The 27,061-nt window shown below is 35.5% G+C and overlaps 1 protein-coding gene across 2 annotated transcripts in view; it reads left to right on the top strand.

Moving 5' to 3' along the window:
• ARIH1 (ariadne RBR E3 ubiquitin protein ligase 1) overlaps positions 1-27,061 on the top strand; it is an 82,956-nt gene that overhangs the window by 7,062 nt on the left and 48,833 nt on the right. The window contains exon 2 of one of the 2 annotated variants that reach the window (XM_072951076.1): positions 15,496-15,563. The exons of the other annotated variant lie outside the window; for it this stretch is intronic. Within the exon in view, the coding sequence (XP_072807177.1) occupies positions 15,496-15,563 (68 nt within the window). The remainder of the gene's footprint in view (positions 1-15,495; positions 15,564-27,061) is intronic. 2 annotated transcript variants of the gene reach the window in all.

The raw sequence follows: 27,061 nt of genomic DNA, 5'->3' as shown, positions 1-27,061 counted from the left end.
TTGGATTTTTATTGTTGAATAAACATAAATTACTTGTTTGGCTTTGCAAAGTATTATTCCTTTAAGTGATAGATATTCCTAATTACCTTTCAATGGCTAAGATTGGAAGAACATTTTGAAGCCTCTTAGAATTGGCGGGAATTTGAGATTCTCCAGTCCACTAATTTTTTTTTTTTCTTTTTAACTTTAGCTACATAGTGAAGTCTCCTGGGGATTTTTTTGTCACATTTTTTGAGAAAACTATAGACTCACATGTAGTTGCAAAAAATGATGCAGAGAGATTCCCAGTACCCTTTACTGATTTTACTACAATGGTAACATCTTGTGGAACTGCAGCATAATACCATCACCAGTACATTGATATTGATGCCATCTACTCAGCTTACTCAGATTTCTTGAGGATTGTTTAAAATGCTAACACTTATAACCCAAGACTAAGCAAATGGGTCTCTGGGAGCTTGAACTAGGAATTGTCATTAAACAGAAATCTTCCCTGTATACTTTAATGCACAGCCAGAGTTGAAAGTCCTTGTTCTTGTCCAGTGTCTCTGAGAATCCTCTCTTTAACATTCCAATCTGCTTAACTACAAATAAGTGACAGTGAGCTGTTTTGTGATGTAGCTCATTCCAAGTTTAACACCTGATTTTTTTAAAAAATTGGAATTTAAGTCTTCCGTTTAAACTTCCACTCATTGTTCCTAGGGTGCCCTTTGGATGAAGGGTTTTTTTGCTGTTGTTTTCTTAACACAGTTCAGAAGCATGAAGGAAAACCTTTTCTTCCTGAATTTAATCGATTCCCCCTTTCTTTGTTCATTTTATGACAGTGAACCTATATATCTTTGGTTACGCATTTTGCCTCCTTCTCTATTTTCTGCTAGACATTGTCTTTTAATAGGTATAGTGTCACAGGCCATAACTTTGCTAAGATCTTGACTGTGGATACAGGTCATCTTTTGATCTTGACACTGTTACTATGTGACTTTACAAATAGCTTCATTATTCCCATTAAATGATGGGATAAATAGAAGAATGAGTCTTTAGGCTGACATTTGAGGACCACTTCTAGGTGAGAGAATAATCTATAATCTGAGGTTACTTCTAACTTGGGGTAACAATCCTTTGGGGCCCATGGAGCTAGTCTAAGTGGCAGTCCTTGCTTTATGTTCAGTGTTTAAAAAATCAAAAGCAAAGCAAAACTGCTCAAACTCGTTAAAATGTGGGACAATGTTAGATCTTCAGTTCCAAAAGAATAGCACATTTTATAGTCAGTAGATATCTACAATCATGTAAGTTGAATTTCTTTGTAAAGTTTTGCTTTCTTCCTAAATTTTTATTCACCCACTGATAGGTGGTCATCTGGCTTGATCTTGAATAATGATGCCCAATTGTTACATGAATTGAATTGATGGGTAGTTTGATATCTTAGAAGGTAGTTTTAAAAGGTCTTACTAGGTAGCAGCTGCTCTGGCAGATTAACTTCTCAGAGCCCTACTTTTTTCACTTTTAAAAATGAGAATACTAGTATTAAGGCCAAAGAGTTGTGAGGATTTAGATGAGAAATTGCCAAATACTGTATTGGGAGTTTTTCCATGTTTTTTTTCCCCCTTAATGTGAACTTGCTCAATAGCATTTTTCCCTTTTACTATGTTCCATTTAAAAGGAATGTCACAAGTGACCTGACACTTAGTACATTTTGGCAAAAAGTACAGCAGATAATGAAGTATTAGGTAACGTTTCCTTATTACTAAGACATTTGTTTAGACAATGCTAAGAATAGCTTTAATCCAAGACACCTCTCCCAGGCTTGCTTTGCTATCTCCTTTGAAACTGTCATACTTCTAATTCAAATATTAATTGACTCCAATTACTTGGTAATATATCCTTTCTTAATCACAACTACATTTTTTAGGGATTAAGTATAAACTAGAGACTGCGAAGTATTTTCTGATTCTCTTAGCTAGTGTTTATAAGTAAAAACCTCTAATGTGGACACATTGAAATTTGTGACATTTTGGGTTTCCCTGAAACCCATTTGAAATCCAAATTCACTGCCTTCTCTCCTTAAGGCTTTTCTTCCTTTGATTTACTTACTAGTTATCCATTCTTGGAATTTGAAAGTCACATTTGATTCTTTTTCTCTGCACTTCCCATATCCAGTTAGCTCTGATCAAGTTACCTCTGAAATTAATTTTGTTATCCTTTTTACTAACTAATCATAATCTAGGGCCTCTTTATTTTGCCCTTTCGTCTGTGGGCTTCCAGTCTGCCATACTACCAAATAAAAACTAAAAAAGACTTCATTATCCTCCTGGCTGCTACACACATTTCCTACTAAATGTCTAGTCTAGATTCTTCAATAAATGCTGTTCATGGCTTTCCCACCTTGATTTCAGCTGATTTTTTTCAGTCTTATCTACTGTTCCTGATTCTCCCACTACCTCCAATGGCACTACTTACTACTTGTTACAATGTAGTACAAGTTTATGTTTTCCTGTTTTTGCTCAGGTTGGTTGTATTGTGATGCTGTTTCTCTTTTTGACTGCCTGATATACTCATACCCTGCTCAGATGTTACCGTATCTCTTACCAGGTCCCTCTTCTCTGGCTTCACTACTTCCTTACCTCTGTTTGCACTGCACTTCGTATGTGTGTTTGGTGTAGCCTACATGAGGCTGTAATGTAGCCATGGTAATTCCTAAATCACTAGCTAGTTATGAGGGTTTTGAGGGTGAGAGCTGAGTCATCTTCATCCATAGGGGGTATCACACTAACAGTCTCTGACACCGTAGAAACAGTAAATATATACTCATTGAAGTTTGTCCTTGTTTAGTAAATGCTTGCTTCCTTGGTTTCCTTATCTTTAAACCAAACAGAGACAGACAAGATTTTCTTCTGGCACTAATTATTTTATGATTTTCAGATAATGCCTAGTGATAATGTAAGAAGATGGCAAGAAAAAAGTGTTTAAATTCCAACAGGGCAAGCTTTTTAAGGCCTCTCTCTATATAGTGAGGCTTTTAGATTAAACTTCATTATTTGCATGTAGTTCCCTGGCACTTCACATGAACTGACAGTGATGTTAAAAACAGTTGAGTCATTCTGATACAGTAGTTCTCAAAGTGTGATCCATGAGAGCAAAACGTTTGTAAGATATTATTTGCCTTTTTTAATGTGCTGGCATTTGTACTGATGATGCAGAAACAATGGGTGGGTGAAACCACAGGAACCTTAGCACAAATCAGGTAAGTGGCATCGGCTATACAAGTAGTCGTTTTATTTTTTCACACCATGCACTCAGTAAAAAATACCAGTTTCACTTATTATCCTGGGTGAAGCAGTAAAAATTATTAGTGTTATCATATCTTATCCCTTAAGTGCATGTCTTCGTGATAACATGTGGCAAAATTGGCAGTATTCTGTATATTAAAGTACAGTGGTTGTCTTAGAGAAAAGCATTTGTGCAGTTGTTTGATTTGTGACCTGAACAAGCTGTTTGTTTAAGATGGAGCACCACTTTTATTTGAAAGAATGACTAAAAAACTGGTTATTTAGACACATGGCAAATAAACATATGGTAAATGTTTTTCCAAAATGAAGGAAATAACGCCTCTTATTTCAAGGAAGACTGCTTACAGTATTCGTTGCCAGTAATAGGATATTTTAAGTTTTAAAGTGAAAATTAGAATTTTGGAAAACTGCATTTGCTCTGTGAAACTGACAGCTTCCTGATGAAATATTATATCATATTATCAACATTTGGAAAATCTGCTTAGCATAATGAACGAGTATTTTCCAAATGACAAATTTTCCAGTGACCAATTGTGTTATTTTACAGTCATGCATTGGTGAATGATTCATTCAAAGTACTGTATAGACCACTGGATTTTAATATAGCAAGAGTATCAAAAGTTCTTTAATACGGTTTCCAATTTTATGTTGCAAGTAGCCTTAAACTACTTTTTGAGTTTTGGTGTAATATCAAAAAGAATATCCATAGTTACCTGAAAAGGCTGTACGAGGCCACATTTTCTTTTATTCTCAAATAAAACAACTTACCAAGGATTGAATGCAGAGATACATGGATCTTATATCTCAATGCAGGTATGAGAATCTATTTTCTGTTTAGCCAGATATTAAGGAGACTTTAATATAGTGTACTTCTCTCACTTTTTTGTTTTAGAACATATAATTTATTTTCATAAAAAAGGTTTTGTATTAACATATAATAGGGCTTATTACTGTTATCTCTAATGAATTAATATATATTTTTAAAATTCTGTTTTAATATCTAGTATCATAAATATTGATACTTACAATTCACATAACAAAACTCTCTGGCATCCTCAGTAATTTCTAAGATGAAGAGGATTTCTTAGACCAAACAGGTTGAGAATTGCTGCTCTGATAGTCTGAAATATTTCTGAGTCATTAAGGAAATACAGTACTGGCTTGCAGATAGGAGTCATGACTAATCATACTTCTTGGGTTTACTATAAATAGGCAATGGGTTATACATTACACATTAGAGATTATTACTGATTAACCAGAAACATAAACTATATTAGATGCTGTGGGGGTATTCACAAAACTGTTAGATAGAAATGTGAATCTGAAGTTATGACTAGTTCGGGAAAGATGGTTGGAAATAGAATGGGATGCTTAATTTTTTTCAAGGAGGAACTAGTAGAGATAACATATGACGTATTCTATTTATTAGTTTGTTTATATTCTGACTTCTTACATTAAGATGAAACTTTCTGAGAGCAATGACTTTTATTCACTGCTGTAGTCCCAGTGCCCAGAACAGTACCTGACATACATAGTAGGTACTCAGTAAACATTTCTGTGTAAATATTTTTATTTTACTTCCATTTTTGAACAGTACTTTGCTGTGTATATGATTTTAGGTTGGTAGTTGTTTTCTTTCAGCACTTTAAAGATTCCATTGTTTTCTGGCTTCCATTGTTTGTGGTGAGAGGAAGCTAAGGAACCTTTAATCTGAGTGTTTTTAAGATTTTTTTACTTTGTGTCTTGTGGTTTTCTTTGTGTTTTTCTTTGTTTTTTCAGATCCTTTTGAATCTGTGAAGGTGACATCTCAATAGGTTTTAGAAATTCTCAATTCTGCCTTTGTTGTGGAAAAATGTGTTACAGCTCAGTGTTATAGCTCGGTGTTAGAGCTCAGTTGTGACAGCAACCTGGATCCGGGGGAGAAACCAAGCAGCACTTGGAGAGTTGGAAAACTCAGGTTTATTATGCCAGCGGGCCCAGAGGACTTAACACTCCAAGCTCTGGACCCCCTCTGTAGGTTTACACTGGCTTTTATAGGTTGCCAGTTTACGCTTTGCAACATCATATGTAAATGAGGTATAAGGAAAGTTGACTAATTAAGAACAAGCTTTGTAGAAATGGACCAATCAGGAGGGAGAGAAATAACCAATCAGGAGTGAGGGAAGTGGACCAATCAGGAGTGAGGGAAGTGGACCAATCAGGAGTGAGAGAACTAACCAATCAGGAGTGAGTACCATGTAAATGAGGTACTACAAATGGACCAGTCAGAATTTAGGGAAATGAACCAATCAGGAGTGAAGGAAATAACCAATCAGGAGTGAGTTCAGGGAACCAATAGAATTTTAGGTGTAAGTAAGCTGTTTCAGAGGCAAAAAGTGAGATAGAGCCTCTGGGCCAGGGAACCAGATGGTGCTGGCAGGAGAGTAGTGGCCCTGCTTAGGGGTACTGCCAGTCTTTGTATGGGGCTTCCCGCCTCACCTTTATCCCCTTTATTCTGAGACTCCAGTTACACGTATATTAGAGTTTTTCGTTAGGGTCCATATGTGTCCAGTGCTCTTTTGTGTATCTTACGTCCTCTTTTTTTTCTGCTTCAGTTTGGATAATTTCTGTTGATTTATCATCTGGGTCTCTAAATCTGTCTACTCCTTTGTCTGATCTGTTATTAAACACCTCTTAGATATTAATTTCAGATCCTGTATTTTTCAGTTCTAGAGTTTCCATTTGATTCTTTTTTATAGATGCTAGTTTTCTGAGTTTCCTTCTTTTCGTCTCTTTTCCATCTTTTGCTCTGTTTTCTTCAGCATATTAATTTATTCCTAAAAGTTTTGTCACCAACTCCAGTATCCAAATTATCTGTTAGTCTCTTCATGTTATCTTTTTTCTCTTGGTTTTCAGTCGTGTGTTCCTGTCATTTGACATATTTTGATAGCATGCCATATATTGTGTATAAAGTATTTAGAGATTCTGGATGATGATAGATTCCTCCAGAGAGGATCTTTATTTTTCCTTCTGCTTGACAGTGAGAGTGGTGAATGGTTGCCTTAATCCAGTAAGGTTGACTTCTAGTCCTGTTCAGTCTCCGTCTATCTCTGCTCTGCTGTTGGCCGTTTTGAGTCTTCAACTAAGAATTGAAGTTTCCTCAGCAGTCTCTCTGTTAGGGGATCCCACACTTTTCATAATTGCTTCCCTAGGCTGCCAGAAGCACCATTCTGCGTTTCAGAGGCTTTGTGTTTAGGTTTTTACTCTTGGCCCTGTGCAATCCCAGGATTCATTTAAGTGTCCTAGGTGGAAGACCAACCATTCCTTCATTCATTTAGACACCCTTTCAGGTCTCAGTATTAGTTTCCCTTTGTTGCTGTTAATAAGTTAACACAAATTTAGTGACTTAACAGAAATTCATTATTTTACAGTTGAGAGAATCAGACGTCCAGTCAGACGTCACTGGGCTAAAATCAAGGAGTTGACAGGCTGTGTTCCTTCTGGAGGCTCTAGGGGAGAATCGGTTTCCTTGCCCTTTTGAATTCTAGAGGCTGCCTGTCTGTATTCCTTGGCTCGTAGCCCCTTACTTCATCTTCAGAGCCAGCAGCATAGCACCTTCAAATCATTCTCTGACTCTGATCTCCACTTTTGCCTCCTTCCACTTTAAAGGATCCTTTGATTACATTGGGTCAACCTGGATAATCTAGGATAACCTCTTTAAGTTCAGTTAATTAGCAGCCTTAATTCATTTGCAGTATTAATTCCCCTTGCCATGTGGCATAACATTCACAGGTTCCAAGTATAAGGATGTGAACATCCCGGGGGGGTGGGGTGGCCACTGTTCTGCCCACCAGTAGCACACCTTTCTGGTAGATGATCAGTCTTCTGTTTGCTCCCAGAATTCACAAGTGACCCCTAGGTGGAAGCCATTGCAGTTGTAATATCACCACTTCTTCTGGTTCTTCTTGCCTTAGCTGCTCTCTGTCTTCAAAGAGATGATGTCTAGACATTATCTGGCTTCTGGTTCTGTATGGGAATGCTGGTTTACCTCTTAACTCTTCTATCCTACCTGGAAGGGGAACAATATTTTTAAAAATCAGTGAATACCTTTAGTCTGTTAGATATGTCTTGGACCAGTGGTGCAGGCAACCACTTTGTGGGCTGTAGAATACACTTTTGAACTTGAATCCCAGCCAAAACGTATGACTTAAACAAAAATTTTGACATATAGTTGATTAACAATGTTGTGTTAGTTTCAGGTTATGTATAACAAAGTGATTCAGTTATACATATACATATATATATTATTTTTCACATTCTTTTCCATTATAGATTATTACATAATATTGAATATAGTTCCCTGTGCTATACAGTAGGTCTTTATTGTTTATTTTTTATATTGTAGTGTGTATATGTTAATCCCAAACTCCTAATTTATCCTTCTCCTCACCCTTTTCTCCTTTGGTAACCATAGTTTGTTTTCTGTGTCTTATTTCTGATTTGTAAATAAGTTTATTTGTATCTTCTTTTTTTTTTAGATTTCACATATAAGTGACTTGTCTTTCTCTGTCTTACTATGATAATCTCTAGGTCTGTCCATTTGCTGCAAACAGCATTTCATTCTTTTTTAATGGCTGAATATTCCATTATGTATATATACCACATCATCTTTATCTAGTCATCTGTCAGTGAACATTTAGGTACTTCCATGTCTTGACTACTGTACATAGTGCTGCTGTGAACACTGGGATGCATGTATCTTTCTGCGTTAGAGTTTTCTCTGGATAGATGCCCAGGAGTAGGGTTGCTGGATCATATGGTACCTTCACTTTTAGTTTTTTTAAGGAACTTCCGTACTGTTCTCTATAGTGGCTGCACCAGTTTACACTCCCACCTACAGTGTAGGAGGGATCCTTTTTTCCTATACCCTCTCTAGCATTTATTATTTGTAGACTTTTTTGAATGATGGCCATTCTGACTGGTGTGAGGTGATACCTCATTGTAGTTTCGAGTTGCATTTGTCTGATAATTAACAGTGTTGAGCATCTTTTCATGTGCCTGTTGGCCATCTGTGTGTCTTTGGAGAAATGTCTGTATAGGTCTTCTGCCAATTTTTTTGGTTGGGTTTTCTTGGGTTTTTTTTTTTTTTTTGATAATAAGCTGTATGAGCTGTTTGTATATTTTGGAAATTAATCCCTCGTCAATTGCTATGTTTGCAAATGTCTTCTCCCATTCTGTAGGTTGTCTTTTTGTTTTGTTTACGGTTTCCTTTGTGCAAAAGCTTTTAAGTTTAATTGGGTTGCATTTGCTTATTTTTGCTGAAAGTATGACATTTTGAAGATTGGAATAAGGAATCTCTGAGATTTGAGGAAATAACAGGATGGAGGAAAAAAGATTAATTTACTAATTTTTATGTAAGGGGAGACTCACAGACAAATGTAATAATAGCTGATACCTATGAAATATGCTGGGGGTTTTTACATGTATTTGTTACAAAATCCCAAGAAAATAGCATTATTTCCATTTTACAGGTGAGTAAATTGAAGTTAGAGAAGCTGAGAAATAGATTTCCCAGAATTTCTGTTAGACTAGTGGAGGTCATTGAAACTGGGTCTTTCTGACTTTTACAATACAAGTTCTTTCTGCTGTACCAAACTTTCAGACTTTAGTTGGGTTTTTTGACTGAGTCATTTTCTTTGCATTTATATACTGAAAACTTTACAGTAATAAAATAATCTTTTATTATATCTGGTTGACTGATTTGAGGTATCTCTTGTATTAGTTATCTGCTGCTCCCTAACATTACCTTTTGGATTTTACTATTCCTAATTTACTATTTTAAATTCCCTAAAACTACTATACATCTTGTCACCATGTTCTGCCAAATTTGTACTCAACTTTTTACATCCATATGCTTCCCCTTGGTACATGTGCTTTGGAAGTAGGTGTATAGAGAAGAGTGGAGAACATTCCTTTCCTCTACAGGACTCCTAGTCTAGGAAGGGCAGACATGTAAATAAATCCTTGATTATAAAGGCAATATAACTCAGTACTCAGCATGTCTACTTTTTATCCATATGTAGGCTGACCTCAATTATATCCTGTTTCTGGACTTGCCCTGGCCTGGTTTTCATAGTTGAGTAATTTAGTGTATTGCCATTACCAAGAAATCCCACACCATAACCAGTTTGTCCTTTGAAGGGTTATTTTTACACCAGGTCAGTCCTGGCATGCTTCACTTCTGTTGTGGGTTGACCCCTCTTTGCTGCTTGGTAAAGGAAAGTCCTGCCTTCTGAAGAGACTAGTTGGATTTTAGGAAAAAAGGAAAAGATTGACCTTTGTGTGGATAAGTAGAGCCTTGTTAGAAGCTATTAGAAGTTATTATAAGGCTCTCATTGGCAAAATCAGAAAAATTAAAAAAAGAATGCAAAAAGAGTGATATTGATAGAAAATGGGGCCTTGTGAGTATAGTATGGTCACCACAGATTTTTCAGGGAATGTGGAATGTCTCCTTTTCTTCCTGGGTGGTCGTCTTGTTCAGTTTATGGCAGTGTCAGAAATAAATGATCATACTTGGTCTAGGTTTATGGCCTGAGAAAGTACACCAGATCTTTACCATTCCTGACAAGCATTTGGTGGGAATGGGATAGGAAATGGTGTTATGAAGAACTTCTAAGCCTAGGGGTTCTGAACCTAGGGGGTTCCAATAACTGTGGTGCCAGAGGGTGCAGATTAGGATAAAAGATTCTTTAGCATGATAGATCAAGCTTTTCATAATTTGACATCTTTCTACCTTACCTGTCATTTCTTCACACTCATCCTGGTGTAGGAAAAAACTGAAATTTTTTTGTGCCTCTGTAAGAGTTTTTCCTGTTTTAAATGTTTTTCCCCTGATAAACTCATTGATAACTTCAGGACCCACCTTAAACATTAGTTCTTCTTTGACTCCTTCCCTGTGAGTGGGTCTTGGAATTTTGTACATACTTTTATTTTTAAAAGCTCTTTTTCTGCTAAATAGACTTTGAAATCCTATGATCAGTGTATTAATTTTGGTATTCCCATTGACCAGCACATTTCCTGGAACATAGCTGATGAACATTGATTAGAATAGTCAAAATTAAATATGAATGAGTTTTCTTATTGGTTTTATTACTGATAAAAATAATTGTTGGTACTGTTCCTGTTTTTTTTTCATATGTGAATTGCTCACATTCTTCTTCTGTTGACTTCCCTGAATTAACTTTTCTCTCATTCTCTAATATACTTTCCATTTTTTGCTCTTAACCAGTTATTTAAGGGAATGTTAGTCATCACAACTATTCTCTTAAGTAGATAGTACTTCTGCTATTTTATAGGAAAGGAACTTGAGACTTAGATGAACTAAGTAATTTGCCCAGGCTTTTATGGCTAGGGTTGGAATTCAGTATTTTAGATCATTAAATGTAAATAAAACATGTGAATGCTATTGTCTTGTGTGCTGGGTATTTTCTGTTTGTCTCCAGATCCACTTTGCCTTTCCATCCAGCTCTGTCTACCCTAGGAGACTGACTTGTAGAGAGCTCTGACTTAAGACTTCATTGCTGTTGCCTATGATTCCAAATAAATGATAAATCAGTGGCATAGAGACAGAAGTCTACTACATGCCCCATTTAAACCTTGCAGCCTACACATATACCATCATCAAGGAAATTTCAAGCCAAAATTGCTGTTATAACATTTACTATTTTTTAGTCCAGTATAAGCATTTAAAAACAAAGTTTGTTTGTTTTTTTAATGGAGGGACTGGGGATTAAACCCAGGACCTTGTGCGTGCTAAGCATGTGCTCTTCTACTGAGTTATACCCACCCCCTAAACACAAAGTTTTAACATTAAATAATTCAACTACTTAATGTACATTATAGAGGGCATATATATAATGTAAAATTTATTCATGATTTGCATATGAAGTTACAGACTGAGACCAGTGGTCCGCAAAGTCAGCATTCTCCTGACAGAGCGCCAAGAGATTCTGGAAGAATAGCCTTGTGATATTGTTGTGGATGAGCTAGGTAACAGATGCTTAATACATTTAAAGGGAGATTAGCTGACTTATTTTGTTCAGTAATAAAATAGTTCTTTTGTTAAGTTCGTAGAGGGATCCATTTCTGACACTCAGCATTTAAACTGAAATCTAAAGAAAAGTCTTTGTCTTTCAACCTACTATTCACTTCAGTTCTTATGAAGCAAAAACTTAGAGTGGGCCTCAAATTGTTATTTAATAAGGACTTAACATTCCTTTGAAGAGAAAGTATATGTTACTTACCAGTCTAACCTACCTTTTAAATATACTAATTCTGTTTCATTGGCCCTAAACATTTTATCTGTTTTCTGTAATCATCTCAACTCATATTGTAATGATACAGTTATACTGGGTACTTGGAATATATGCATGTCTGAAGCTTGTTTTCGAATGTTGCATTTCACCCAACTGTAAAGCCAAAAGGGTGAAAGTAGGACTCTATAAGGTTAATGAAAGTATAACATGTAAAACGATAGCTAAAGAATGAAGGATGACAGTAAGACTTGCTAATATTTGATTCATATCAGAATCAACACAGTTTTTGATTCACTAACAAGACTAACAACGGTGAAAAGGCTTTTTAAAGGTTATCCAGGCCAGCAACTTCTCAGGTACTGCCTCTCTGTTGAGTGATCCCTGAGCCTGTTCTTAAGCTTCTGCAGTTACTTAAACCACCATAGCTACTTATAAAAGGGAGCCCATTTCATATTGGAATAGCTCTGATTTTCAGTTTTTCCATGTTAGTATTTGTGTCTCTGTAGCTTTTCACTGGAGCCTGCCAGGTTCTAGCCCTTCTTCATGATAGCCTTTCTATAATTTTTAAAGAGTTTCTTTTTTTAACACATTGGAGAGTTTCAGTATGTTAAACTATTTTTTCATGTGTGCAGAATCCAGAATATATCTTCTGCTTTGCTTGTTAAAGGATTGTTGATTAGGAAAGTTGTTATGCACTATTTTGGATTCAGACCTGTGTATGTCTGCTCAGAGTTACAGGAGTTGGAGCACTGCAGCAGCACATACACACCCTGTTCAGGTAAATAAACATCAGACACGGCAGAGGCAGATGCTTGTTCACACCCTAATTGCAGACACTGGCATGTTTTGCAGTAACAAATGAATAGGTAACTCATCTTGATGTTACTGTATTATTAATAGTTTTAGGGTTTGGAGTTCTGTTAGTTTCCTCTGACTCTGCATTTATAAAAATAAAAGCAGTTGCTAGATGATGTTAACTAGACAGCTCTGAATAAAATGTTTTCTGCTGCCTTTTTAAAGCTTCTGGGTCAGTTTGAGAGAAGAATATCCTGAACTTGTACTGAAAACTTCTTGTCTTTGTGAATCAGGATTTTCTTCATTCTGTGCAACCAAAACAAAATGCAGAAGCTAGTTGCAAACTGGGGCAGGTATGACTGAACTCTCCTCCATAGCCTGTGATTAAAAAACATTTCTTTAAACAGCTGTAGTATTCTGAGACTATTGATACCTTTTTTTTTGATTAAAAAATTGGCTATGCATATATTTTCTTGGCTCAAAATTCAAAAAGTACAAAGATAAAGTAAAAAATCTTCCACCTTAGTATCTCAGCTACCTGCTTCCCTCCCTCAGAGGTAATCACTACTGTTATCTTCATTCTTAATACTTTTTTCTTAGAAATAGAACCTTCACCTTTACCCTAACCCGATTTTTATCTCCCTTTTAAGACCCTAAATATCATTGTCATTTTATGAATTTCTGAGGTTAATAGTTGCCTATAAATAATGCTTCAGTTTAATTGGGAACAATATATAATTTGAATACTTGATTGATTTTTACCTAATTTTTTTTTAAGCTGCTATACTGTGCTGGGGAGTGTGAACAACTCTGTAAGGAGTCATGTATAAATAAATTTTAATTCAGTGGTACGTGCAGCAGTAGATTTACAAAGGTCAGAGAAAGACTGTTTAATGCTATTTTTCTGGGAAAGACTGACTTCCACTTGTGCGGACTTGTGGAAGTGGGTCTGAAGCTAGGTTTTGAAAAATGAATAGTAACTCACTAGGCAGGTGGAGTTGAAGATGACATTCCAGACAGAGGAGGAAGAGCCAAACAGAATATACAAAGGCAGAAGCTATTAATGGTGTAGGTTGTTGAGTGAACAGTGAAGAATTGAATATTGCTAAAATTTCTGGCAAGTAGTGTGTTAGGACCTGGGGCTAGACAGGTAGGCAGTTTGTGTAAGGCTTTAGCATGGTGCTGAATGAGATGGGGCCAGGTGAAGCAACTTTAAACTTTTAATACAGCATTAGTGTTTCAAAGGACCGCTTTGTTGGCAGTATAGGGAGTAAGTGAGAACAGGATGATATTAGGAAGCAGGGAGAGTAGTGAGAAGTTTACTACAATCATCTGAGCAAGAAATAAATGATGAAGTTAGCAAAGCAGAGATGGAGAGGTATTCAGGGTATTAGGAGGTAGCATCAGTGAGAATTGGTGGCTTATTTTGTTAGGGGACAAAATAACTTAGTTTGTTAAGTCTTTGGCATCATATAGAACTTGTTTAGTTCCAGCTTTGCCTTTTAGCAGCTCTTTGACTTTGTATAAGTTATTTAATTTTAATAAATTCTCTTTCCTCGTCTGTAATAGAGTGGTTGAAGCTTTAAGCAGCTGTCATTTGACTAACTTTCTGAATGGACAGTTCCTCTCCATTTCTTTAGTAAGACAGACCTATTTGATGTCCATGGCAACCTCTCAGCTAATTGGCCTTCCTAGATACGTAAAACGAAATGGCAAAATTAACCAGTCACAGTAGGCCTCCTGATGTCATTTATAAGATGTGTCCAGAATAGGCAAATCCAGAGAGACAAAAGGTAGATCAGTGGTTGTTAGAGGCTGGGTGGGGAAAGAAAGGAGAGAGTGCGGACTGACTGCTAATGGATATGAGATTTCTTTTAGGGAAGAGGAAATGTTCTACAAGTAATGGTTGACACAGCTGCGTGTCACAATTCTGAATATAATCGAAACCACTGAATCATACACTTTGAAAGTGAATTTTATTGTACATGAATTGTATCTGAATAAAGTAGTCATAGAAAAAAATCTAATACATACCACATTCACATTTTTCCTGTTATCCAATGCATCTTTATGCCTTTTCTAGGTCTAGTCTGGGATTTGGTCAAGGATCATGCGTTACATTTGATTATCATTATTCACTACCTACTCATGTTTTTGAGGGGTTACAATAGAAATGTATAAGTGGTTAGATTCCCTGGAAATAGAAGGGGAAGTACTTTCTCCTAATCTTTCTTAAACATGTAGCTTGGATCTGTACTCTAGATAACATGAAAAATACAGTATTTGATTAAATTAAAATAGCTTTTACACGGGTGTAATTTTTTTTTTTGGATGAAAGTTTTTTATGAAGCTTAAGCCAAGCTTAAGCATTTTGAGCTGTAAAGGTGTTTTTCAAAAAATAGCTTTTTAGAAGCTTTTTGAAGCAAGAATATTCATTTGCGTGGCTTTGAGATAACAGGAGAGCTCTATGTGACTTTTAAAGATTCTGCTGGTAGTTTTGTATATAAATACCGTACTGTATCTTGGTAGTTGGCTTAAGTGGCACTCATATCTTTTTAAACCCCTAAAGTTATCTAGATGTGGTGCTAGCAAACATTTTTACATAGACAGGAAAATGTAGAATGATAAAATGCTGAAATACGACTTTCATTCAGTGATTCCCTGTAGTGTACTTTAATCATATAGGTCCTGATGCTACAGTAGACATTTTCTATGTGTAGTAATTGCCATTTTAATTTTATCATAGAAAGTCTTCTTTGAATGTGATAGTTTCTTGTGTATTAAAGAGCAGCTTCTATTTGAAGAAATTATGTGGCATGGTTGCAGAAGTGCCTGCTGTATCTGTAACTGCTGATTGTATTAAAATACTGATTATTTTACCTATGGCAGTGACACTGTTTCTACTTGAAAGAAGGGAATAATACGGAAATCAAGAATAGTTTATTTGGGTACGTGTATGGGAGGGTTGCAGATCTGAAGTTGAGGTATTTTACTATAGAAAATAGGTAGATTATTGGTTTCCCCCTTCCCTTTATATACCTTGATTTTAATTTTTATCAAGTCTGTCTGTCTGGCCTTTGCCGCTGTGGCCCATTGATCTGTCCATCTGTCTGTTACAGTGCATATTGGGTACTTCCAGAAGTATGAATTCAGTGATGCAAAGGACAGGCGGGCTGCAGCAGCAAAGGTAGGACAGAATCATTCCCAAGACAAGTTGTTAAAGGATCATTAAACACATGTATGCGTGCACACATATTGGCAGCAAGTACCTGATTATTTAAGGGCACACCATTTATCCTGTAAATCTTTATGGAAAGCCCATTTTGACATGACAAATTTGACATATCTGTTTCTAAAGGGTGCAGTTTTATTTTCTATATCAGGAGCTTGCTTGGCACTTAGGCAACAAAGTAAATTAGTGTTTGCTACTATCTTTTTTTTCTTAAATGCTGAATAATAGAAGAAATGATTAAATGGAGGATATTTATGATAATTGCTTGATTCATGGACCTGGTTGATTTTCAGAAATTATAGGATCCCTTTTGTAAAACTGGGAGAAGCAGGAAAGATAGATTGATTTGGCCATGAGTGTTTATTAAATATTATATGTCTGGTTATATTTTTATAGAAATAATCTAAATCTTCCAGGTTCTTTAACTTATGTAAGGAAGTTTAAGGATTTTTATCTAAATATTTGTACTGTTTACTTAAATATTTGTATCCATTCACTTGCTAAATGATAGCAATTGTAATAGCAATTCCTGGCTTCTTTCTTTAGAAAAGTTGGGTTAGAACGAGAGAGCAATAAATAGCACTTGTATACTGAGTCCTAGGACCTCAGTCACAGGCAAGTTTCAAGATGGAAGGCTTATATATGCTATGATGAAGTGTTAGATTGCTTGTGTATTACTCTAGATGGGCTGTGAAGTGAGATTTTATAGAGCTGAATGATACAGATATTTGCATCATTTCTCTGCTGTTATGCTTCTAAAAGGAAGGGGTTATGTTTTTCTAAATAGGTTAATATACTGCTTCTCAAGTCTTCCCAAATGAAAAGGCAGATAAAAGATGGTATTTGGTTTTCAGTGAAGATTGCTGCTTTTTCAAAATGACTATAAAACCTAAGATCTTAGATATCTACAACCTAGATTCTAGCCCAAAAAGCTGATGTTAATAATTTTATAAACTCTATATACTATATTAGGAGATCTAGCCTGCTGTCTCTTGAATGTGGAAACATATTTCAAAGTGAAGTTTCATGGTGTACCGTTGTAGAGGTATTTTGAATCAATAGTGTTAGAATAAGATGTTTTGGAAAAAAAAAATAAAAAATACACTATTAATGACTATAAAAAAAGTATATGGATTAAAAAATAAAATGTTTTGATGTGTTTTAAAATGGCCTTTTTTTGGACTTAGAAACCTTTTTGGTTAACTTTTAAATTTCATATTTAGCAGCTATTTTCAAATCTATTTTAGGTATTTCATGATCTAAATAAATCACAAATAATTTTTAAATTTTTTATGAGTGTGGCATATTGAAACGAGTATTAGTCATGAATCTATAGTTTCTTCAAAATTATCGAAGCTAGCAGTCCAACTCAGTATGAAGCAAAATAGTTTTGAATTTTAGAGACCTAGGTATGTTGTCATCCTGACTGCCACTGTTCACATTTCAAAACTAGTTTTCAGCTTTTACCTTCTTAAAAATGCATGTTGATGGTACTTTTACAAAATCTGTAATCTGTCTTTATGAACAGGAATTTTTAGTAAGGGAGGTGAATATGGGAACTGTTCAACTGGATCTAAATCATTGCTACAATTTTATTTTTTTAAAGTGCTTTCTTACGCTTCTATCAATGAACTTTAATCTGCAATTGAAATACTGTATTTTAGAAGAAAAATAATGAGCTATATATTTGTATTCTTTCCCACTTCCTTTTCCAATTCCACTTTATTCTGCAAGTTGCAGGGTTTTTTTCCCAATGATACAAGATGGAATTAACAATTGTACAGTATTTTCTAATGGGACCCTATTGTTGGACATTGTGTTTATTCTGTATTGTGTGCACCTCATTCCTGTCCTTTTCCTTTCTGACGTAACCTAACCTTGAAAGTGAGCTTGCTGGCCTTCAGGTATGGACATTCACAGTTTTTATAAATATAAAGACTGAATGTTTCCCAAAACAGATCGAGTTTATCTTTACACTAGCAGTGTGTGAACTATCATTTTCTCTATACACTTGCTGACACTATTAATCCTAAAATTTTCATTAGTCTGATAGAACATAACTACTTGGTTGTTTTGATTTAACATTTCTCTGAATTGCTTTTTCAGATCCTTTGTACTTTTTCTTAGTTCTTAATATGTGGTAGTTATTGTAGCTCTTTTCTCCAACCTGTTATTTGTTCTTTAAAAAAAGAGTAATACTTGAGTGTGGTAACAAAAAAATGAAGAGCTATTTATTATGTCTTCAGATGATTACCTTTATAGCTTTAATTAATATACATCTTTCTTTCCACTATTTTTTGGCATTATCTCTTTCCTCTTCCTTCTCTTACCTTTGAGAATCCCACTTTATATCACCTGTACTTTAGTTTTATCAAAGTTCTTTTGTCTTGTGATCATAGCCGAGTCTTAGTTTGCTCATAGCTTGATATTTTTTTTTAAGCAACACCATTGAATAGTGTTTTATGTTATATCATTCAGTAATAGTTCAAGTAGTGTATTAGGATTATTATTACCTTTTTTTTTAAAAAACAGATTTAATGTCAGATGCTCTGGACCTTCCTAAGAGCAGTGTCTGGTGTTGTGGCCATTTGGATCATACTTACCCTTCTCCTGGAACCTTCCATTCTGCTCATCTTATCAGGATGTCCTTCCCTCTAAGGCTCGTGCATAGCCATCAACCATGACTTTTACATTGCTTTTCTGCCTCTGTTTCTTAGATGTATTTTTTTTCTTGATTTAATGTCATTTTACTGGGCTGTATTCTTGATTTAACTCCCATGTAACTTTTCTTATGGTATTACTCAATTGTAACTGATTATGTTAAAGACATTAAAGATTTGCCTTTAGACTTGGTTGTTATATTGGCTAGCTGGGAAGTGAGTGGAATGTTTATAAAAAGATACTGCCTTCTGCATTCACTGTTGCTAATAAATCTAATACCAGTCTGGTTCCCATTTCTTGATGACTTTTAAAAAAGTTTCAGCCTTTTCTCCTTATCTTTGGTTTCTGAAGATTGGTGTGAATGTGAATCTGCTGATTAGTTATGTTGGGCCCTTACTGGACCATTTCAACTGAAGGACTTGTGTCCTTATAAAGCTTTGGGAAATTAACTTTTAATACTGCTTTGGTCATTTCCTCTCTTTCTGGAATTCCTGTTAGTTGATTATTAAAAACAATAATAGTGGCTTAAATAAAAACTATGATAAAATTATATAAGAAAGATTTGGGAGAAGATGCATGTAGGAGTGCTAAATCTCCAACTTTCCTAAGGAAAGTGATAATGGAAAGATAGTCACTACCAGAGCATAAGCATATTATTTAGAATAAAAGTAAATACCAAAAGAAACAGAATTTAAAGTGATTGCCTCAGAGAACTGGAAATCAGTAGCAGCTGGCATGTGGCAAAGATGATTATTAAACTTCGAGGTTACCATTAGCTTCTAAAACTGTATGCATACACTAAATTTTTAAAATTTAAGTGATTCAGTGCAGTCCCATCATCAAAGGTCCACATTTAGCGATACCTTCATTCTTTAAAATCTCTTCATTCTTTAAAATATATATAAAAATATGTCCAAGCCTTCATGAAGGGAGGAAGATTCCAGTTGTATGGGCCACGTGTTCCTTTTTCATTATTCTTAACAATTGAGCTGTGTATTTTGAGAATAATTGGCAAGAGAATGTACTGGAGATGTACATGGTCTGTTACAGCTTGGTTATAAAACTTTCTTTAAATGATACAGGAGTATATTTGTGTCTATTTCAAAATCATTGGGATTTTGACTACTTTTTGTTCTTTAAAGACATTTACAATTGCTTAATTTTAAAATACGGTTTTTCTTAGAAAAGAGTGAGATACAAGTTTACTTAGAGAAAACTTTCATATTCTTTTTAAATATAAGCATTATGATTATCAAGTAATCTCACTTGTTTATATTGTACAAAATTTTGTGTACCAGGTATATGTATAAGGTAAGAAGTCAGTCAGTTGCTAATCAGAATCCTGCCACTTATGGAGAGGTGTTTTCAGTTGCTGTGTTGGGAAGGAAAGAGTATTGGTTAAAAGATACGTATGGCTTGAGAAAGTACTAGTTCAAATACTGTTAAGTTTTAATTTTGAGAAGTAGTTGAGAGTGTATATGTATCTCTTTTTCTGAGTGCCTCCAGAGGAAGAAGTAACTACATGTAAAGCTTCAGTTCACTTTACAGAATTAATTTAATTTTTGTATGCCATCTTTGGGTAGTTTGGAGATGGCTCATGGTAGTGTTAAGTGACAGTACTTTGAAGTTGCTCAAATATTATGTGTGTTTGTGAAACATTTTCAGTGTGCCACAATAACTATGTAAAATTGGCCTTACCTTTAGTGTCTATAGGATTTCTCCCCGCTCAAGGAATAGTCAGTTAGGAGACTGAGACTCCCAGACGTCTTGCCTGAAGGGACCTAATTTAATGGTAAGGGTTTAAAACTTTTTGGGATTAGTGTTGTTTAGTTGTATATTCTTTTCAAATGCATATAGCTTTTAAGCCATCTGGGAATTGTGTGATTGTGTTCCTCAACCCTCCTGATACTTCTCTCTATTGCTGGGCTAGAAAGTCAAAAACTTTATTTCTCAGACTATTTTTCATTTAGGATTTTAGATGTGAAATAGTTGCTGGCAATTAGATATATATGTGTGTGTGAGGATTGAAGGGAGTTCAATCTTTCTTCCCTTTTCTGCCCCTGTGCACACAGACCCCTCCCCTGCTTTTTCCTGGGCTGTGAAGGTGTGAGATGTTCCTGCAGTAGCAGAAATGCAGCATTACGTTGTCCATTCTTCACCTTTCTGTGTTATCATGAGGCATTTGTGGCAAAGGCAGCAGCTAGACTGTTTGGTTGTGTACATCACCTGACTTCATAGTTAACTACCTTATCTTCATGGTCTGGTTGAAATGAACATTCAGTAGATGTGGGTTGGGACCTAGGATTCTGCGTTTCTAACTATCAGGTGATTGTTGGGGATTTTTACATCTTTGTTCATGTAGTAGTAATGTCTTGCTCTGATTTTGATATCAAGGTCTGGTCTTATAATAGGAACTGGAGGAATTGGGAAGTGTCCGTCCTCTTCTGTCTTCTGTACGAGACTATAGAATTGGTATTTTTGGGTTCCTTAAATGATTGGTAGAATTAACCAGTGAAACCATTTGGGTCTGCAATTTTCTTTGTGCAAAGTTTTAATTACTCATTCATTTTGTATCATAGATGTAAGAATGTTAATGTTATCCATTTCTTCAATTTTAGAGGTTAATGACTTTTAAGGAAATTGGTCTGTTTCATCTACTTTGTGAATTCCTGGTCAGCTGGGTCTCTTATCTTGGTTACTCTTTGCTAGAGTTCTTTTGATCTTTAGTACTAGCTTTGGCTTCATTTACTTTCTTTTGTTTTTCTATTTTCAGTTTTATTGACATTTCTTTTCTTGTGCTTGTTTAGGTGTAGTTTGCTTTTTTAAAAAAGGCATTTGTTTATCTTTATTTCTTACGTAAGCAAGCATTTAATACAATGAATTCCCACCTAGATGATGTTAGCTACGTTGTATAAATTTTGGTGTGTTGTATTTTTATTTTCTTCAGTTCAAGATGTTTTTTAATTTTCTTCAAGACTTCCTTTTTGACCTTTGGGTTATTTGGTAGAAGGTGGTTTATTTTTCAAATAGTCTGTGTACTTGTTCAGTGGATTGCTGAGAGAGAAGTGTTGAACTCTCCAAGTATAATTGTGGATTTGTTTTTTTCTTCAATTTCTATCAGTTTTTGCTTTATTATGAGGCTTTGTTGTTAGGTGCATACATTTGAGATTGTTATGTTTTCTTGGTGACTTGACCTTTCCACTGTGAGATTTTTCACTGGTAAATTTCCTTGTTCTGAAGTTTACTTTGGTAGAAATACAGCCACTGCAGTTTTCGTTTGATCACTGTTTTGCATGGTACATCTTTTTCCATCCTTTTACTTTTAGTCTCTGTATATCATTATATTAAAAATTAGGTTGTTAAAAAAACAACATATAGTTTTGCCTTTTTAAAATAAAGCTAAGGTCTGTCTCTTATTTTCATTTTGTAGTATAAAAGTTTGTTTTTTAAGAAGTAAGGTATAATTGGCATCAGTTTCAGGTGTACCAAAGAATAATTTGATATTTGTATATTTATCTCTCTTTCATTTATGTGGATTTTAAAATTTTACTATTTATATTTAATGTAATTATTGATGTGGTTGAATTTAGGTCTTGTAAATTATTTTTCTCTTTGTTCTTTCTTGTCTGCTTTCTTTTGGATTGAAATTTTTTAGGGGATGGTAATTAGATTATTTATTTATTTATTTATTACTGGGAGTACTGGAAATTGAACCCAGGACCTCGTGCGTATTAGGTGTGCACTCTACACTGAGCTATACCCTGCCCCCTTGAAATTTTAAAAATATTCACTGTATATATCGGTGTTTTTAGCCATATTTCTTGGTCTTTTTTCAAAAAGTGGTTGCTCTAGAGATTATAAGTATCTAACTCTTCACGTTCTACTTAATTTTTTACCACTTCAAGTAAAACGTACAAGCCCCACAGCTATACAGATGACCTTTATCCCAGTCCCTTTATATTGTAGTTGTCATATGTGTTGCACATACATACAGTTAACCCTTCCCCTCACTATGGCATGTTATAGTTTTTGGTTTCAACAATTTTATATATTTTCAGGAACGTAAGAGGAGAAAAATAGTCTGTGATATTACTCATTTACCATTTCTTTTGCTCTTCCTTCTTTCCTGAAGTTGCAAGTTCCCTCTGGTATCATTTCTTTCTGTCTGAAGAACTTCTTTTAACGTTTCCTTTAAGAGCAGGCCTGCAGACTGAGTTCTCTTGGTTTTCTTTTGTCTGAGAATATCCTTGTCTTCAGTCCTGAACTATAACTAAATACAGAATTCTAGGCTGATAGCTTTTGATATTATCCCAAAGGGCCCTGAGAGACTTTTTTAAAAAAATTTTTTATTGTTAAGATTAGATACTGCAAATCAAAACTACAATGAGGTATCACCTCACACCAGTCAGAATGGCCGTCATTCAAAAATCCAAAAATGACAAATGCTGGAGAGGCTGTGGAGAAAGGGGAACCCTCCTACATTGCTGGTGGGAATGCAGTTTGCTGCAGCCACTATGGAAAACAGTGTGGAGATTCCTCAAAAGACTAGGAATAGACTTACCATATGACCCAGGAATCCCACTCCTGGGCTTGTACCCAGAAGGAAATCTACTTCAGGATGACACCTGCACCCCAATGTTCATAGCAGCACTATTTACAATAGCCAAAACATGGAAACAGCCTAAATGTCCATCAACAGGTGACTGGATAAAGAAGAGGTGGTATATTTATACAATGGAATACTACTCAGCCATAAAAACCGACAACATAATGCCATTTGCAGCAACATGGATGCTCCTGGAGAATGTCATTCTAAGTGAAGTAAGCCAGAAAGAGAAAGAAAAATACCATATGAGATCGCTCATATGTGGAATCTAAAAAACAAAAACAAACAAACAAACAAAAACAAAGCATAAATACAGGACAGAAATAGACTCATGGACAGAGAATACAGACTTGTGGTTACCGGGGTGGGGGGTAGAGGGTGGGAAGGGATAGACTGGGATTTCAAAATTGTAGAATAGATAAACAAGATTACACTGTATAGCACAGGGAAATATACACAAAATGTTATGATAAATCACAGAGAAAAAAATGTGACAATGAGTGTGTATATGTCCATGAATGATTGAAAAATCGTGCTGAACACTGGAATTTGACACAACACTGTAAAATGATTATGAATCAATAAAAAATGTAAAAAAAAAGATTAGATACTTTTCTGTTGACATATCTGTAAGTTCACTGAGTTATCTGTCATCTTCCTTCTGTTCAGCCCATCCATTGTTCTTAGGGTTTTTTATTTTCCTTTTTTTTAAAAAAAATAATTTGAGCTTCTTTCCTAAGAATTTCTTTTCATTCGTTTTAAGGTATTCACCGTTAACTAAATGAGTCATTGTTTTAACAGTTGCTTTAAAAGTCTTTGTCTGATAATTCTAGTATCTGGGTCATCTTGAGGTCAGAATCAAATAATTGTCTTCTCCCTTGATAACTGATCAGATCATTGTTATTCTTGCTATGTCTGGTGCTTTTGGATTCTGTCCTGGATGTTTGGAATATTATGTTGTGTGAGATTTTGTCCTGCTGAGATGTTTTAGACAATGGTAAGGGTCTTTTATCTTCTCAGTTTTCAGAGCCTTTGCTATGTTGATGTTACCCTTCCCATTCCCACTTAGACTGATCTAGGCTTTGGACGTGGTTTATATCTTAGTTCTGTTCTGGAAGCCTCTCCTGTTCTTCTTTGGCTGTGTTCCACACATGCAGAGCTTGCCTGTGAGCCCAGAACTCGGTTCATACACAGCATTAGGAATCTACTTCTCCATCTCTCTCTTTTCAGTCACTTCCTCCATAACTCTCTTGTCTCTTAGGGGCCCTTTTCTTCATTCCTTTAGCCAGAAGCATGGAGTTCTCCCAGTTTTAGTTTTCTGCCTGTCATGTCTTGAGGTGAAGTGGCAAGAGGAAAAAAAGAAGGTAATGGATTTCCTCTACACTGGTCCTTTTTACCAGAGTCCCTCTTCCTAATTCCTCTGTTCAGAGCGGTGAGCTTTCTCTTGGGTTTCTGTGGTCCCTCTGTATCAATGCAGTTTCATGGCCCTGGGCTGGCCTCAGGGCAGGGCTAGGAGGAAAAAGGAGGCAAAAGAAAGGTACTCTTCCCCCACCTTCTCCAGGAGCCTCTGGCCAAGAAGTTGCACTTACCTTGGTTTTTGTTGATCGTGTCTGCTGAACAGTATCCCTGTTTGGCCCACCCTTGGGTCAAAGCCAAGAAATAAAGGAGAAAAAACAAACAGGATATTCTCCACCACCTTACTTGTTTTCCTTCACTTCCCTCCCCAATCTGACTGCTGTTACTTAGTTTTCAGAGTACTCTTTTAGTTGTATTTTGTATTTTGTCCAGTTTTTAGTTGTAATTCATGGGGAGAGAGATGCTACAGTGAGCTTGTTACTCCATCTTGGCCAGAACCAGAAGTCAGATTGTTCTGTTTTTAAATAAATAAAACATTATTGATGTATAACTTTTATATGAACAAGGTACCCATTTTTAAGTGTATAGTTTGAGTTTTGATAAATGTTTTCCCTCACATAACCAGCTATCACATTCAAGAAGTAGAACATTTTCAGTCCCACAGAAGGCTCCCTTGTGCCTCTTAGCTTTTTGCCATCCCCTCCTCATCCTGCCCTGAATTACCCTTTGGTGGAGGATATAAAGGATACTTAGACATACGATTAGTAGTTAAGTGAGATCTTTAAATTCCTCTGGATTCCCCTACGTGGAATAATCAAAGGAATGTTAGATCCAGATTGTCCTAGGCTAGAATTCACAACTATCCCACTTAATTAGCTGCATGGTACTGGGTAGCTTTTGTAGTGTTTTGGAGCCTAGTCATAGTTTTCTCAGATTTAAAATGGGAGGTAAGTATATTTACCTTACAGAGTGTTTTGTGAGTTAAATGAGGTATATAAAGTACATTGTGCAGGGCCCAGCATAGAGTAGATGTACAATAAATTTCATTCCCCCGTCACCTTTACTTATGCAGTGCAGGTAAATGACTCGAACCAGCTGCACTGAGATAGCAACCGAAATATATTTAGTTAGTGTTGTGAACTATACCCAACCCCATAGTGTAAGGCTTTGGCGGAACATAGGTATTTTGACATTATTATGTGACTTAGACAAATTCTTTAGTAATATCCTATTGGGAAACACTTCTGAGCTTGTACCTCCAATACAATATGCATTTTATTAAATGAACACATTACACCTACACAGAAAATTTTAAACAATCAGCTAAAAAACTAATTGTCTTGTTTTCTTCATCCTGGGGGACCAGTAGTGTTATGTTCTGAATCCTTTTGGTGATGAGCACACTTGGAGGTGGAATCTATGAATTTATTTTTTAACAGAACATTTGTAATTTTTGAAGATCCAGTAACAGATTTGGGAACCTCTGGATGAGACCAGTTTTTGATCTAGGAACTCGAACACGGAAAAAACACTTAGCAACACTAAATCATAGAGAGGGCGTTTCCCTTCCTCTCCCTTTTTTCTCTTCGCAGGCTGACTGTTAATTCCTGAAACATTTTACCACAGTGCACTGTCTTGTGGCAGAGTATATAGTGCATTGGGTACTGCAATGTTATAGTGAATCACAGTGAATATAGCTAGACTTAATTTTCCCAGCTGGTAAGATTATTGCCCTTAATTTTACCTGTGACTAAATGATAGCTATTTCAGTTGTAGGCAAATCCTATTGTGAAAACCTGTTGTATCATTTTTCTGAGACATAGCTGGACACAAGGCAGTGTCTTTACATTCTGTACAAATAAACATATTGTAACTTAGGGACAGCTAATAGATTTCTTTTCACATGTTAACTCTTGTAGGTTGGTGGTATCTTCCTGGAGTGCTGTGTTAGAGGAGGAGTCTGGGTCCAAGAAGTGAGGAATACCTACATGGACTAGCAAAGTGTGCATGGAGTGGAGGCTTGCGAGTTAATCATGTCTGCATCTTTGGCTTTTTTTTTTGAGGGATATGAATATGTGAATTTTTCTGTGACAAGTGGTATTAAGTTTAGGATAATAGATTTCTTCAATGACTTTTTATATAGGATTACTTTTTTTCTTTCAGGATCACTTTTTAAATTAGTAGTTAATACTGTGGTCTAACTAGGGTGAAATAAAAGTAGTTTCATATACAGAGACTTTTTTTTGAAATGTTATTTGATGTAATACAATCATACATGAAAAGCAAATAAGCAGAGTCAGGTTTGAATTTCACTTCAGACGTTGTAACTAGGTGTTGGAATGAGTCAGACTTCTCCCATCTGTTAGGCCCCATTCATTGCATTTGAAGTTAAAATTCTGCTCACTAGTTTCATGGGATGTAGAAATATTTGTGATAGCATTGAATAATAGGGCAATAAAATTTGGGTTTACTTCATGGTCTCACCCTTTCCTTCTAGAAATGAAATATCAACTTAAGATTATATTCTCTAAATTATTATACAGTACAGGTATTTTGTGGTTTTCCTAAGTATCTCTGAAGGACCTTCAAGCTTAAAAATGATTTGGACTCATTTGAACTACTCAATACATAAGGTGTTAGAAATTTTATTGATTTGTAGTTTGATGTAACAGTTTGTTAAATCTTAATTGAAAAAAACTTCATTTTAATTGGTGCTTGATTTAATACAGTAGTTTTTTATTTAATTTCTTTTTGGCTTATTTTAAATTCTGCTTTAGAATCATCCCATAAAACCTGACAAACTGTTAAAATAGTCTTGATCTTAAAATTA

The sequence above is a fragment of the Vicugna pacos genome, chromosome 27 (assembly GCF_048564905.1).
Source record: "Vicugna pacos chromosome 27, VicPac4, whole genome shotgun sequence".
NCBI lineage: Eukaryota > Metazoa > Chordata > Mammalia > Artiodactyla > Camelidae > Vicugna > Vicugna pacos.
The sequence above is the reverse complement of the archived record's forward strand: the minus strand, read 5'-3'. Positions and strand labels throughout refer to the sequence as shown.